Source organism: Bufo gargarizans, chromosome 5 (assembly GCF_014858855.1).
Source record: "Bufo gargarizans isolate SCDJY-AF-19 chromosome 5, ASM1485885v1, whole genome shotgun sequence".
Lineage (NCBI taxonomy): Eukaryota > Metazoa > Chordata > Amphibia > Anura > Bufonidae > Bufo > Bufo gargarizans.
Window position 1 is genome coordinate 23,606,173 of NC_058084.1, and position 16,007 is coordinate 23,622,179.

At 44.8% G+C, this 16,007-nt stretch overlaps 1 protein-coding gene across 1 annotated transcript in view; it reads right to left on the reverse strand.

Annotated features, from left to right (window-relative positions):
- Nucleotides 1-14,878, reverse strand: part of LOC122939282 (cytochrome P450 2C25-like) — a 123,772-nt gene extending 108,894 nt beyond the window's left edge. The window contains exons 1-2 of the mRNA XM_044295355.1: nt 14,392-14,878; nt 13,637-13,911 (exon numbers count right to left, since the gene is read on the reverse strand). Of these exons, the coding sequence (XP_044151290.1) occupies nt 13,637-13,911; nt 14,392-14,878 (762 nt within the window). The remainder of the gene's footprint in view (nt 1-13,636; nt 13,912-14,391) is intronic.
- Between the last annotated feature and the right edge of the window lie 1,129 nt (nt 14,879-16,007).

A 16,007-nucleotide genomic window follows, 5' to 3' on the forward strand; every position in this document is an offset into this window, starting at 1 on the left:
AGACACCTCCTGTCCACGCGGGCACAGAACGAGCTGAGAGAGCCTTTTCACTGCCACAGTGAAAACAGCGCTGTCTTAGCGCGGGTAATCTGCCACTAGCTTCTCGTTTGATATAAACCCGGGATTATATAGAGGGAGAAACCAACCCGCAATAGCTTATAACTAGGCCGAAACACGGATGTGGGGGATTTGTGATTGAGATACAAGATAGCACAAGATTAAATGATATATTTAATCGCTTTAAGGGCACACTAGATAACACACTATACACAAGGAATATATACAGCGGTCTGAGGTTACAAATACAGGTTATATGGTACACACAGTATTACACAGAGTACAAGTCAGTTACGGGTAGATGAATGTTCCTTTGGGTTAAGATGGTGTAATAGTCCTTGGCTGCGGTCACGTGCAGGGCAGTGATGTCAACTGTTTCCAGGTCTCTCCAAACACATGGCACGATGTGACCTCCTTTAAGAAAAGGAAACGCCCGCTTTCTGGCACAAGCCTTTTAACCTATAGCTGGTCCCTCCCCTACCGGCCTCTGGGAGTGGTTGGGGGGACGCCCGTGTGACGCCCGTGTGAAACAGGCCTGAAGGGTTTTGTGGGTCATTGAGCTGCCAGGATCAGCAGGGAGGGGGGATCCCTGCTGATCCTGGCAGCTCAATGACCCACAAAACCCTTCAGGACTGTTTCACACGGGCGTCATATTTTGGCCTGGATATGATGCGGTGCATTGCAGGAAAATGTGCGATTTTTCCGTGCGAGTGCAAAACATTGTAATGTGTTTTGCACGCGCGTGAGAAAAATCTGCATGTTTGGTACCCAAACCCGAACCCGGACTTCTTCACAGAAGTTCGGGTTTGGGATTGGTGTTGGGTAGATTTTTATTATTTTCCCTTATAACATGGTTATAAGGGAAAATAATAGCATTGTTATACAGAATACATAGTACAATAGGGCTGGAGGGGTTAAAAAAAAATATGTACTCACCTTAATCCACTTGATCGCGCTGCCCGGCTTCTCTTCTGTTTTCTTCTTTGAGGAATAGGACCTTTGATGACATCACTGTGCTCATCACATGGTCCATCACATGATCCATCACCATGGTGATGGATCATGTGACAGACCATGTGATGATTGCAGTGATGTCACCAGAGGTCCTTTTTCTTGTGCACAGCAAAAATGAAGACAAAAGAGAAGCGGGCTGCGCAAAGCAAGTGGATTAAGTTGAGTTAAATAAAAAAATAAAAAAAATTAACCCCTCCAGCCCTACTGTACTATGCATTCTGTATTAAAAATGCTATTATTTTCCCTTATAACCATGTTATAGCCATGTTATAAGGGAAAATAATAATAATCGGGTCTCCATCCCGATCATCTAGCAACCGTGCGTGAAAATCGCACCGCATCCGCACTTGCTTGCGGATGCTTGCGATTTTCATGCAGCCCGATTCACTTCTATGGGGCCTGCGTTGTGTAGAAAACGCACAAAGAGGAGCATGCTGGGATTTTCACGCAACTCACAAGTGATGCGTGAAAATCACTGCTCATGTGCACAGCCCCATAGAAATGAATGGGTCCGGATTCAGTGCGGGTGCAATGCGTTCACCTCACACATCACACCCGCGCAGAAATCTTGCACGTGTGAAAGGGGCCTTAGGGTTCATAGCTCCAAACCAAAACGTTACAGGAGGATGGTTCTAGGACCAACAGATCCGCCTGGGTTCCGACCACAAGTAGAGTCCAAACATGGTACCGTTAGTTGGTTTCTGTGGGGAGATATGTATATCTCCCTTCCCTGGCATCCCACCATCAAACTAAGACAATGGGCATATTCATTGTGGCCACAAATATGTATCCGGTTTGCGCCTGTGATGGCCGGGCGATTCATAATTCCTTATAAATCGCTGGTTCCATGCTATCTGCTAGATTTGATTGAACTGGGGAATGGCTTAGACCTCCTGCAGGGAGGTTTTCCTGCAGGATCCATGCTGTCCAAATGGAGGTGTGAAAGCAAATGTGGCCTGCTAGGAGTTTTATGCTATCTGGCTGCAGCTTTTAAGCAGGGCCCTCCTGTGGAGTTCACTACCTCTGTTATCGTTTATTATTATTATTAAGACCAGTGTCTAAAACGTCTTAATAAATGACCAGATTGGAGCCCGAGAAGCAAGGGAAATAGCCAGGGAAGGAACTACCAGGTTCTTTTTTTTTTTTTTATGCAAAGATTTGCACTTATGTGGTTCATACTGATCAGATGAGTAACCTCTAAGCTGAGTACTACTACGTTTGTGACAAATAAAGACCACTTGTCTTTCACGCTCTGGCTCCTATGGACATTTGCATTTTGAGATTGCAGCAGATATTTACTGTCTACACCAGGGAGCAGTTCAGTTGGTTGCATAACCACCAACTTAGCTGACGTGTAACACATACTGTATTTGCTTAACCGTGAATGCAGATTTACATCTATACTGAACTAGACCTTTCTTAATGCTTGACCGTTCTTGTAACTCCCCATAGAATTAAATGTAGCATGCTGGGAGTTATAGTTTCAGGGCAGCCGGAGTGTCGACTCCTGCCATATGGTTTTGTAATTTTTTTTGTAGTCCAACCAAATAGCTGACATGACTCCTCATATTGAAAAGATCTGCAACTTTGTATTAGACATTGAGGCACATGCAACAGTTTCTGCCATATTTGCCAGATTGCGTCCACATCGCCACCGGACCCCATTATAGTTAATGGGGCTGCAGGTGTTCTGTTTGCATCCGGCAGTGCCACATCCAGAGAATTCTTGCTGGTTGTTCTCTGCCAAAACAGCCTGAGGGCATTGCAGCCGTAGATATGAAACAAGAATTGCATATCTTATGAGCGTGTTACAATGTATCAGTGTTAACAATCCTCTGTGAGCTAAACACAACACCTTTACACATCTCTCTCCTCTTCCCATCATTATCTCTACTGATACATTGTAACTGATACATTTAGTCTGGGTAAACAGTCACCTCCATTGTAATCAGCTCTTACCCAACACCCAAAGGAGTCAAAGTCCAGACACACAGTAGAGGGAGCCTCCAAACCATCAAGACCTTCTCCTCTGACACATAACCACATGTCCACCCAAAACAACAACAACAGCAACATAATAAACTGAGGCGCAGACGTAAAGGTTGTGTATCCCGAGGCTACTGGAACAGTGATGTCATAAAGCTAATTATATAGTATGATCTTCTTGATTTTTCAATATTCTACCTATGAGCTTCAGAGCTGAAATCTCCCAACATTCATTCCTTGTTCTGGGATGTGGTATCCCTTTCTCAGGCTCCCTCTCCGGCATGGAGCCCTGATTCCCTGTTACCCATGATCACCGTGGTAGGCGCATAAAAGAACATCAAAAGTTGATAGGGAAGATATCCAATTGGATCGTCGACGTCACGGGGACGTGCGATCAGGCAGATGTTATCTAGAGTGAACTGTAATGACCGGCATCACACACAGGGAGGAAAACAGGGAAAGCCCTGCCCAAGGGAGAGGGAAAGGTGGTGACCCCTAACTCACCTTGCAGCTGGCTCCTGACTGCCCTGACGTCCCTAGACGGGTTCCTCACCCGTGCGGCGATCACGTGCCTAAACCCTGGCTTTCCCTGAAATGAGCCCTAGATAGTGAACGGGACGGTGGGATCGCTAGTCCGCACCACTGCACTAAGAGGGAAACACCAGGGAGAGGACAGACAAATACAAACAAACACAAACACCCAGGTGGGCGACCACAGCAGTCCACAAAGGTCCAACAGGGATCCAGAGGGTAGCGTTCTGAAACAACCATCCAAGAACGCAGCAACACAGCTCCAGTGGGTCAGAATAGATGTCCAGGCAGGAAGCTCTATCTCTGGCAACCAGAGAAGTGTGAGAGAGGAATATAAGGAGGTTTGTGAGTGCTGGACAAGGAACAGCTGAGGAGAAGGAGCTACGGATCCCTGAGTGAGCCAAAAGGGTTTGCAAAGCAAACCCAGAAAGCTACCATAAGGAAAACAGCCCTATCTTAAATAGAGCGTGCAGCCAACCACTGGTTCTCGATACCCTCGTGACAGTACCCCCCTCTCTACGAGGGGCCTCCGGACACTCAGGACCAGGTCTCTCAGGATGAGAGGCATGAAAAACCCAAACTAACCTGTCGGCGTTTACCTCAGACACAGGAACCCACATTCTTTCCTCAGGACCGTAACCTCTCCAATGCACCAGATATTGAAGAGAGCGGCGGACCCGACGAGAATTAACAATTTTGGATGTCTGAAATTCTAGATTACCATCCACGACAACAGGAGGGGGTGGCAGCGGTGATGGTTCTAGAGGTGGAACATATTTTTTGAGTAACGACTTATGAAAAACATTATGAATTTTAAAAGTCTGAGGTAACTCCAGGCGAAAAGCCACGGGGTTGATGATGGCTACAATTTTGTAAGGGCCAATAAACCTAGGACCCAGTTTCCAAGAGGGAACCTTCAATTTAATATTCCTAGTAGACAACCACACATAGTCATTCACTCCTAAGTCCGGACCTGGCGACCGTCTCTTATCAGCCATGCATTTGTATTTACCTCTTATTTTTTTCAAGTTAGCTTGCACCTTCTGCCATACCGATGAAAGAGATGACGAAAAACGTTCCTCTTCGGGAACCCCAGAAGACCCCCCCTCTTTGAAAGTACAGAATTGGGGATGAAAACCATATGCACCAAGAAATGGTGACTTGCCAGTGGATTCCTGACGACGATTATTTATGGCAAACTCAGCTAACGGTAAATATGATGACCACAACTCTTGGTTTTCAGACACAAAACATCTTAGATATGTCTCAAGGTTTTGGTTGGTACGCTCAGTCTGTCCATTCGACTGAGGATGGAAAGCTGAGGAAAAGGACAAGTGTACCCCCAAACGGGAACAAAAAGCTTTCCAAAATTTAGAAATAAACTGGGTACCCCCATCCGAAACAACATCGGAGGGGACCCCGTGAAGCTTCACGATTTCACTGACGAATACCTGAGCAAGAGTCTTAGCATTAGGTAGTGCGGGTAACGCAATGAAGTGTACCATTTTGCTAAACCTGTCCACTACTACCAAAATAACTGTTTTACCCGCAGACAAAGGTAAGTCAGTGATAAAATCCATTGACAGATGTGTCCACGGTCTATTGGGAATGACGAGTGGTAATAGAGACCCTGCTGGACGTGTATGTGAAACTTTTGCGCGCGCACAGGTAGAACAAGAAGACACAAAATCTAATACATCCTGACGCAACCTTGGCCACCAAAAACGATGAGACAATAGCTCCAAGGTTGCTTAACTACCCGGGTGCCCAGCAAGTGCCGAATTATGATGTTCCTTTAATAATTCAAAACGCAGGTTCAACGGTACAAACAATTTCTCTGAGGGGCAAGAGACCGGGGCGTCCCCCTGGGCCTCTAGCATCTTCCCCTCCAAAACAGAGTGTACTGCAGAGACAACCACTCCTCTCTGTAGAATGGGCACCGGATCACTCACAGTACCCCCTCCAGGGAAACAACGAGATAGTGCATCAGCCTTGGTGTTCTTTGCCCCAGGACGATAGGTAATCACAAAGTTAAACCTGGTAAAAAATAGCGACCACCTAGCCTGTCTAGGGGTGAGACGCTTAGCTGATTCGAGGTACAGGAGATTCTTGTGGTCCGTAATCACAGTGACGGGGTGGACTGCCCCCTCTAAGAAGTGATGCCACTCCTCAAACGCAAGTTTAATAGCTAATAGTTCCCTATTGCCAATATCATAGTTCTGTTCTGCTGCAGATAGTTTTTTAGAAAAGAAAGCACAAGGACGCCATTTGCCAGGAGACGGACCCTGAGACAATACAGCCCCCACTCCCACCTCTGACGCATCGACTTCAACAATAAAAGAGAGACATCAGGTTGGACTAGTACAGGTGCTGAGGTAAACCTCTCTTTTAGAGAGGAAAAAGCAACTTTAGCGGCGTCAGACCATTTAGAAAAATCAGTCCCCTTCCTAGTCATGTCAGTAAGGGGTTTTACAATAAGTGAATAATCTTTAATGAATTTCCTATAGAAATTTGCGAAGCCCAAGAACCGTTGTAGTGCTTTGAGGTTCTCAGGAAGATCCCAATCTAAAATTGCCTGGACCTTCCTGGGATCCATACGGAAACTTGACGCAGATAAAAAATAACCCAGGAATTGTATCTCCTGAACGGCGAAGACACATTTTTCAATCTTAGCATATAATTCATTCGTCCGTAGGACCTGCAGTACTTGTCTGACATGCTCCTCATGTGTTCTCAGATCAGACGACTAAATTAAGATATCATCTAGGTATATTACCACAAACCTGCCGATTAGATGACTAAAAATGTCATTAACAAAATGTTGAAAGACGGCAGGAGCATTGGTCAGGCCGAAAGGCATAACTAGATTTTCATAATGCCCCTCAGGGGTGTTAAACGCTGTCTTCCACTCATCCCCCTCCTTAATACAAATCAGATTGTAGGCCCCCCTAAGATCAAGTTTGGAGAACCACCTAGCACCCGCAATCTGATTAAACAGGTCAGGAATGAGAGAAAGAGGGTATGGGTCTCGGATGGTTATCCGATTTAATTCGCGAAAATCTAAGCAAGGACGCAGGCCCCCATCTTTCTTTTTAACGAAGAAAAACCCTGCAGCCACGGGTGAAGAAGAGGGTCTGATGTGTCCCTTAGCCAAGCTCTCTGAGATATAATCTTTCATGGCTTGTCTCTCTGGACCCGAAAGATTATATAACCTGGTCTTGGGTAATTTTGCGCCGGGAATAAGGTTAACCGGGCAATCATAAGGACGATGAGGTGGTAACTTTTGACAACCTTTTTCAGAAAAAACATCCTCAAAATCCGAAATAAATGTAGGTAGGGTAGTTATGGAGGCGACTAAGCAATTGCTATTTAAGCAATTTTCTCTGCACTGCTCACTCCACTCCAATATCTCCCTGGCCTGCCAATCCACCACTGGATTGTGCGCTACCAACCAGGGAAGGCCCAGCACCACCGGAGTGGGAAGCCCCTCCAGAACATAACCTGAAAGCATCTCGTTATAGTGGTCCCCTACCCGAAGGTGTAAATTATGAACGATGTGGGTGAGGTTTCTCTGAGACAGGGGAGCAGAATCAATAGCGAATATGGGAATGGGTCTCTGTAACGTACAGAGAGACAAACCCAAAGAGCGGGCATCTATCAAATTTACCCCTGCTCCACTGTCTAGAAAGAAAGAAATAGTCTCTGTCTTATCACCAAAAATAATAACCGCTGGCAACACAAATTGCGATGTTCGTATGGAGGAGACGTATACCCCCCGGCTGACATCCTCCACACAGCCTGGGGTTAGTAGTTTTTCCGACGGTCTTTTGTTTCTGAGAAAAGAAGGACAGACATTAATGAAATGACCCCTCTCCCCACAAAAAAAACAAACCCCACGCCTACGGCGAGCATCAGGAGGACGGACCTGACGAGTAGTTCCTCCTAGCTGCATAGGCTCGTCTAAGTCCGTACAGACTAACTGCTGCTTGGGAGGGGTTACCAATTTCTCTGGTTCTTTCAACCTGTCCCTAAGGCGTCTCTCTATACGGATAGAAAGGGACATAACCGCATCAAGGGAAACGGGGGTCTCATATAATGCAAGCACATCCTTAACCCTTTCGTATAACCCAGAGCAGAACTGACTCCTGAGAGCCGGGTCGTTCCATTGGGTATCCGTAGCCCACCTACGGAATTCAGAGCAATAATCCTCTACTGGCCGCTCTCCTTGTAAGAGTCTCCGTAATCTTGATTCAGCCAGTGCGACTCGGTCAGGGTCGTCATATATGAGACCCAAGGCCCCGAAAAACTCATCCACTGACCAAAGAGCCTGGGAATCAGTAGGTAAAGAGAACGCCCAGGACTGCGGGTCCCCCTGCAGCAGGGAAATAACAACCCCCACCCGCTGATCTTCATTACCAGAGGAGTGAGGGCGCAGTTTAAAGTATAACTTACAGGCCTCACGGAACGTCAAAAACTTGTCCCTTCCCCCAGAAAATCCGTCAGGGAGAGGGACCTTGGGTTCCGAAACAACCTGGTTACCAGTAGCAACCGCTGGGCTTGCGGTTGGTTGTAGTTGCTGCTGTTGCTGGAGGACCGACGCCTTCAATCCTTCCACCTCCAAAGACAGGCCACGAAATTGTTTGGACAGAGCAGCTATTTGATCCATACTGGATTCTAAGTAGGTAAAAAAAAATTATTTTTTTTTTACCTACACAAAATAAGGGCCAGAGATAATGTAATGACCGGCGTCACACACAGGGAGGAACACAGGGAAAGCCCTGACGTCCCTAGACGGGTTCCTCACCCGTGCGGCGATCACGTGCCTAAACCCTGGCTTTCCCTGAAATGAGCCCTAGATAATGAACGGGCCGGTGGGATCGCTAGTCCGCACCACTGCACTAAGAGGGAAACACCAGGGAGAGGACAGACAAATACAAACAAACACCAACACCCAGGTGGGCGACCACAGCAGTCCACAAAGGTCCAACAGGGATCCGGAGGGTAGCGTTCTGAAACAACCATCCGAGAACGCAGCAACACAGCTCCAGTGGGTCAGGATAGATGTCCAACCAGAGAAGTGTGAGAGGGGAATATAAGGAGGTTTGGGAGTGCTGGACAAGGAACAGCTGAGGAGAAGGAGCTACAGATCCCTGAGTGAGCCAAAAGGGTTTGCAAAGCAAACCCAGAAAGCTACCATAAGGAAAACAGCCCTATCTTAACTAGAGCGTGCAGCCAACCGCTGCGACTTCCTGACCCCGGGTATAACGGAGTCAGGCGTGGTTCTCGATACCCTCGTGACATGAACAAAGCGGCAGCAGGGCCTCTCCTGTCTAATGTTTCCTCGTCCAAAATGCTGCAGTGACATTCCCTGTAATTTTTTATTACTTATTCCAATAACAGGGCATCTTAGGAGTCCTGTATTGTTATTTATCGTCACTACCTCCCCGAGTCTGGAGTGGGTAATTGCCATGCGCCCCCTCCTTTCCTTCGATTCTTCCGCTTTAATAACTTGTCCCACATTTCCACTCAATCAGATTTCAGCCTTTGACCTCTCTTGGATGCGGAATCCCTTTCTCAGGCTCCCTCTACGGCATCGAACCCTGATTCCCCGTTACCCATGATCAACAAGGTAGGCGCAGAAAAGAACATCAAAAGTTGATAGAGCAGATATCCAATTGGGGAATAATGATTGCAAGATGGGGGCCGAAAATACGAGTAATGGGGGAGGGGGGAAATAGGTGGGTGTGTTTGATAGATGTGGCGCTTCTTGGTAGGTGACAAGCATACATTAGAATGGTGATTTGTATATGCTCAGCAATATGATGCGCACTGGGGAAAAAAGGGGGGGGGCTGGGAATTGGGGAGAGAGAAAGGTGCAGATAACCAGCCGGAGAGTAGCGCTGCGGGTATGAGGGGAATGAGGAGCGCACAGGCTGTAAGCCATTGCATTTGCAGTTTACTTGGTATGCCGTGGCTGATGATTGTTGGTGCATCCTACTTGGTGCGATGCCGGGCATGACAACATGCAGGGCAGGCAGCTCAGATTTTAAACCAAATGGGGGGGAGTGGACTAGGGAAGATGGATGGTGGGAGGGGACGGACCGGTGTAATTGTTGGTTGATGCAAGGAAAGGGGAAATAGAGAGTGAGGGTAGGGAAAAGGAGGAGGGGAAGGGACACATAAAATAGTAGGTGGATGATGAAAAGTGGACGTGTTGACGAGGAGGGGGATGGTGAGTAACTGTTTGCAGATGGACAAGCTATATGTGGGATTACTACACTGCGTGATGATATTGGAAAAATGTGGCATAGCATATAAAAACTGTGAAACAACTGTGATAGCAGGCTGACTTTCAGAGAAGAGCTACTAAACTGGTCCATGGATTGCAGGATTTAACCAGGAAAGGTTAAAAGACCTTAATATGTACACTACGTGCAGAATTATTAGGCAAATGAGTATTTTGACCACATCATCCTCTTTATGCATGTTGTCTTACTCCAAGCTGTATAGGCTCGAAAGCCTACTACCAATTAAGCATATTAGGTGATGTGCATCTCTGTAATGAGAAGGGGTGTGGTCTAATGACATCAACACCCTATATCAGGTGTGCATAATTATTAGGCAACTTCCTTTCCTTTGGTAAAATGGGTAAAAAGAAGGACTTGACAGGCTCAGAAAAGTCAAAAATAGTGAGATATCTTGCAGAGGGATGCAGCACTCTTAAAATTGCAAAGCTTCTGAAGCGTGATCATCGAACAATCAAGCGTTTCATTCAAAATAGTCAACAGGGTCGCAAGAAGCATGTGGAAAAACCAAGGCGCAAAATAACTGCCCATGAACTGAGAAAAGTCAAGCGTGCAGCTGCCAAGATGCCACTTGCCACCAGTTTGGCCATATTTCAGAGCTGCAACATCACTGGAGTGCCCAAAAGCACAAGGTGTGCAATACTCAGAGACATGGCCAAGGTAAGAAAGGCTGAAAGACGACCACCACTGAACAAGACACACAAGCTGAAACGTCAAGACTGGGCCGAGAAATATCTCAAGACTGATTTTTCTAAGGTTTTATGGACTGATGAAATGAGAGTGAGTCTTGATGGGCCAGATGGCTGGATTGGTAAAGGGCAGAGAGCTCCAGTCCGACTCAGACGCCAGCAAGGTGGAGGTGGAGTACTGGTTTGGGCTGGTATCATCAAAGATGAGCTTGTGGGGCCTTTTTGGGTTGAGGATGGAGTCAAGCTCAACTCCCAGTCCTACTGCCAGTTTCTGGAAGACACCTTCTTCAAGCAGTGGTACAGGAAGAAGTCTGCAAGGTAAGAAAAACATGATTTTCATGCAGGACAATGCTCCATCACATGCGTCCAAGTACTCCACAGCGTGGCTGGCAAGAAAGGGTATAAAAGAAGAAAATCTAATGACATGGCCTCCTTGTTCACCTGATCTGAACCCCATTGAGAACCTGTGGTCCATCATCAAATGTGAGATTTACAAGGAGGGAAAACAGTCCACCTCTCTGAACAGTGTCTGGGAGGCTGTGGTTGCTGCTGCACGCAATGTTGATGGTGAACAGATCAAAACACTGACAGAATCCATGGATGGAAGGCTTTTGAGTGTCCTTGCAAAGAAAGGTGGCTATATTGGTCACTGATTTGTTTTTCTTTTCAAAATCTTTTTATTGATTTTATGACAAGATAATGGTATTCAGAAAATCGTATTGCAATAAAGACAATTCGTATAATGGTACACAAGCAGGTCCGTGCAAAAGTTGAAGCAGTTAAAACTGGGATACAAGATTGTTACGGTATGAAGCAGGACAGAACTTGATGTGATGATTTATAAACGTATACAGACATTAAAATCAAAAGGTAATCAAGCCCTCATGCCCTGTTATCCGGCACCTCCATGTCAGCGAGAGGGAAAATCAAGAGGGCATATCCTCTTTTAAACAGTACTCGCGTGGAACACAGATTTATGCAGTTCAATACTATTGCTACCGTGATTCCATGTAAACTAATACAGTCACTGCTATAAAGGCACCCTCTGCCGGTCTAGGGTGGGACACAGAGAATAACACTCAATGGATGCTGCAAAGGAATACCAGGTAAGAGGGAAAGAAAAGGGTAAACAGTAACGTAAACCGTGAACATTGGGGAAAGGGAGGGGAGGGGGAGTATAAAGTAGAGCTGACATACACCGACCACCAATACATAACAAGGAGGCAAAATATTCATGAGAAAAGGAGTTAGCCATCTGTGAGCTAACCGGAGTGATCAGGAGTGATCAGGCATCCAACTGCAATGTTACGCTTGAAATTTATGGTATCTCTGACTGAGGAGACAAGATTATGGACAGGAGAAGGTTTGAACGATGGCTACAAGAGATTACGAACTGGGGAGGGAGGAGTCTAGCTCTATGATCTGGTGGGAGGAGATGTACTCCTTTTTTTCTTTCCAGGGGGACCAGATATCCGCGTACTTGTGATGGGAGCGCGATTCCCAGTGGGATAACTCCTCTAATCTGGCTATAGCTTCTACCTTTCCTCTCCAGAGAGATATTGACGGAGTTGAAGTGGATTTCCAATTAGATGCAACTAACAATCTAGCAGCAGCCAGGAGAGCATTAAGTAAAGCTTTTTTATATTTAGCTAAAGGACATGACAAAAGGGACAGAAGAGCAATCTTGGGGCAAGTAGGGAGTAATTCCGTTTTTAATCCCAAAATTTCTCTAATTAGTTCGAAAATTTTCTCCCAGTATTTTTGAATTTGAGGACAGGACCACCATATATGTAGAAAGGAGCCTTTCCCCACTAGGCATCTCCAACATCTGTCAGAGACATTGCTGTACATAAAATTTAATCTCACAGGGGTTAAGTACCACCTAGTGAGAATCTTGTATGCGTTTTCTTGCACTGACACACACCTAGATGTCAGTTTAGGCACGAACAACAAGGTTTGCGTTTCTTTGTCTGTGAATTTTAAGTTTAAATCCCTTTCTCATTCCTTTATAAAGTATAAGGAGGGGGGGATTTCTATTTGCAATATATTCTTAGAGACAGTGGAGATAATCTTAGTAGGGTATAAGGTTTGCGTGACCAGTTTCTCAAACCAGGATAGAGTTGTGTTTCCTCCTAATTTCTTACAAATGGGGCTTACAATGTTTTTCAAACTCGAATATTGCATCAGGCTTAGATTGACTAATTGGAACTTGGTAATTATATCTTTGGCACTTAGAAGTGTACCATCGCTATCTACTAGTTCATCTAATGGAAGAGTGGAGTTGCGTAATTGTGAAGGTAAAATTTTAAAACTCTCAGTGTTAAGGCCCAGACAGTCTTTAATATTCATAAGGGGGGAGGGGGAGGACATACAAATATCTCTAACTTCTGGGATATTCCAAATAGACAGAGTGGTTGAGATAAATAGGTTGTCTTTTTTCAGGGGAAAGGCCTTCGTTGTCTCTGCCAGTAGCAAAGGTCTAATCGGACATCCAATCAGCTTTTCTTCCAGAGGGATCCAAAGTTTATGCGTAGGTTGTCTCAAAAGATCAATGATTCTATTAATGTGGACCGCCCTATGGTATCTTGTGATGGAGGGGAAACCGATTCCTCCTTTTGAAAAGGGGAGCAAAAGGATCTTGTTAGCGATTCTAGGTTTTTTATTATCCCAGACGTAAGCTGAACAGATCTTCCTGAATAAGTTGAAGAAGCTACCAGGCAATTTTATAGGTAGAACTTGAAGTAAGTATGTGATCTTAGGAACTATCAGGGAGTTAAAAATGTTACGCCTACCTAACCAAGAGATGAAGGAAGGGGACCACGAATTCAGGGTCTCAGGTATGGCTTTTAGTAGAGGGGGGAAGTTAGCCTCATAAAGTTTAGATAAGTCTGATGTAATATTTATACCTAGGAACTTTATATATGATTGCGTCCATTCAAATGGAGAGATTTCCTTAAGCTTAATTAAAAAGTTGGATGGGAGGTTTATGTTCATTGCTACTGACTTTGGCAGATTTATTTTGAAGTTGGCAATGAAACCAAACTCGGCGAATACCTTGATGATGGCAGGAAAGGCCTGTAGAGGGTTGGAGACCAACAACAGAAGGTCGTCAGCATAAGCTGCTTGCTTGATCTCCAAGCCTCCACATTCCAGACCCTTAATTTCCTCAGATTGTCTAATAAACTGTAAAAGTGGTTCCAGTGTGAGGATGAAGAGTATTGGTGAGAGGGGACACCCTTGTCTTGTCCCATTGTTGATTTGGAACGGGTGGGAGAGGGTATCGTTCACTTTAATATTTGCACTAGGTGAGCCGTACATAGAGAAAATGGCTGAAATGAAGGGTTCAGGGAAACCAAATTTAGCTAAGGTTTTTTTGATAAATGCCCAGGACACCCGGTCGAATGCTTTCTCAGCATCTGTACCCAAAACCACCAAGGGGGACCCGGTCTTTTTCGCCAAGGCTATAGTGTTAATAACTTTGTAAGTGTTATCTTTACCTTCACGGTTAGGCACAAAACCAGTCTGATCAGGATGCAACAGATCTTTCAGAAGAGGTTTTATTCTATTAGCCAAGACCCTGGCGTAAATTTTAACGTCAAGGTTTAGCAAAGACATGGGTCTATAACTTGAGCACAGACTAGGGTCCTTCTGTGGTTTTGGGATCAGGGTGACATGGGCATTAACAGTTTGTGGTAAAAATGCCTTGCCAGAAAGAGCATCATTAAATGAGTTAAGTAGGTGTGGGAGTAACGTATCTTTAAAAGAAGTATAATATAATAGAGGCAAACCATCCGGTCCTGGGGCCTTACCTTTCGCCATTTGCTTTAAAGTGGCCATGACTTCAGAAGGCGTAATTGGGGAGCAAAGAGCAGTGGCTTGTTCAGGTAACAAAGATGGGAGTGAAAGATTATTTAAGAATGCTGATGAGCGAATTGCTTTCTCTCTACGGGTGATTTCGGGATCAGACCTATCAATATTGTATAGCGCTGAGTAGAAGTCCTGAAAAGCATTTGCTATATCTATGTCATCTTTGACTAAAACTTTCTTATCATTTAAAATGACCGAGATCCTAGATTTCCGTTTACGTTGTCTAATCAGGGCCAACATATATTTGGTAGGTTTGTTGCCATGGGCAAAAAACTTTTGCTTAAGGGAGAGATATAGCTTCGCTGATTGTTTGTTTAGAAGTTCTTTAAGCTCATCTCTGGTTGAAGCTAGTTCCACCAATAGTTGGTTTGTTTGAGACTGTTTATGCGCAGTCTCAAGCTTGGATATTTTATCATAGAGCTCGGCCATCTTAGCACGTCTATTGTTATTGATAAAGGAGGCTGTAGATATGAACTCGCCTCTGATCACAGATTTGTGTGCTTCCCATAGTATATGTGGTGCTAAACTATCTGCTCCATTTAGCGCAAAATATTCTTTCAGCTTCTTCTCTATCTTATCTCTGACCTGTATGTTGTCTAACAGTGTCTCGTTTAGTAGCCAGATAAAGGTTTTGGGTTGGGAGTCAGCTAAGGTCCAAGTGATGAAAATGGGGGCATGATCAGAGTGAGTCATATTACCTATCTGCGTTTGAGAACACAAGTGTAATTGGGGTGCGGGTACCAAAATGTAGTCTATTCTATGATAAGAATTATGCGGGGCGGAGAAGAAGGAAAAGTCTTTTCCTTTAGGATTGATTGCACGCCATGCATCTATAAGATTGCTATTATGTATAAGTTTCTTTATGCAGTTAAGAGTTTTGTATGGGACAGAGGACTTTCCAGATGAAGTGTCAAGTAGAGGGTTAAGGGCGACATTGAAATCTCCCGCTAGGATTACTGTACCTTCTCTAAAATCTTCAAACTTTTTCCAGGTCTTTTCAAACCATACTTTTTGGGCGATATTCGGTGCGTAAAAGTTGGCGAATGTGTAAGTTTGGGAGTTAATAGTCCCTTTTACAAACACAAAACGGCCATTAGGGTCAGATAGCAATTTGGTCAAATTGAAGTCAATATGTTTGTGGAAACCTATACTAGTACCTAATCTGTTTGAGTGTATGAAAGAACTATGAAACCATTGGTTGTAATGTGACCTAGAGAGATTAGGGATCTTATTATTTTTAAAATAAGTTTCTTGTAATAGTATAACTTTCGTTTTTTCTTTGTGGAGATAGTGTAGAATCTGACTCCTCTTAATTGGATTTTTAAAACCTTTGACGTTGTATGTTGCTATGTGAATGTCAGCCATAGATATATTCGAGATGAGAGGACGCAGTACTTACATACCATCGGATGCCTGATTCGACTCCTTTAATGTAGTCTGATGGAAAGGAAATTGGTGTCATAGGCGCAAAAAGGTTACCTTTTTGAGGGGGTGGGAAGGAACTAAAATGAAAAGGAAAGAACGTCAAACTCAATACACAACATTGTGGTAACAGACC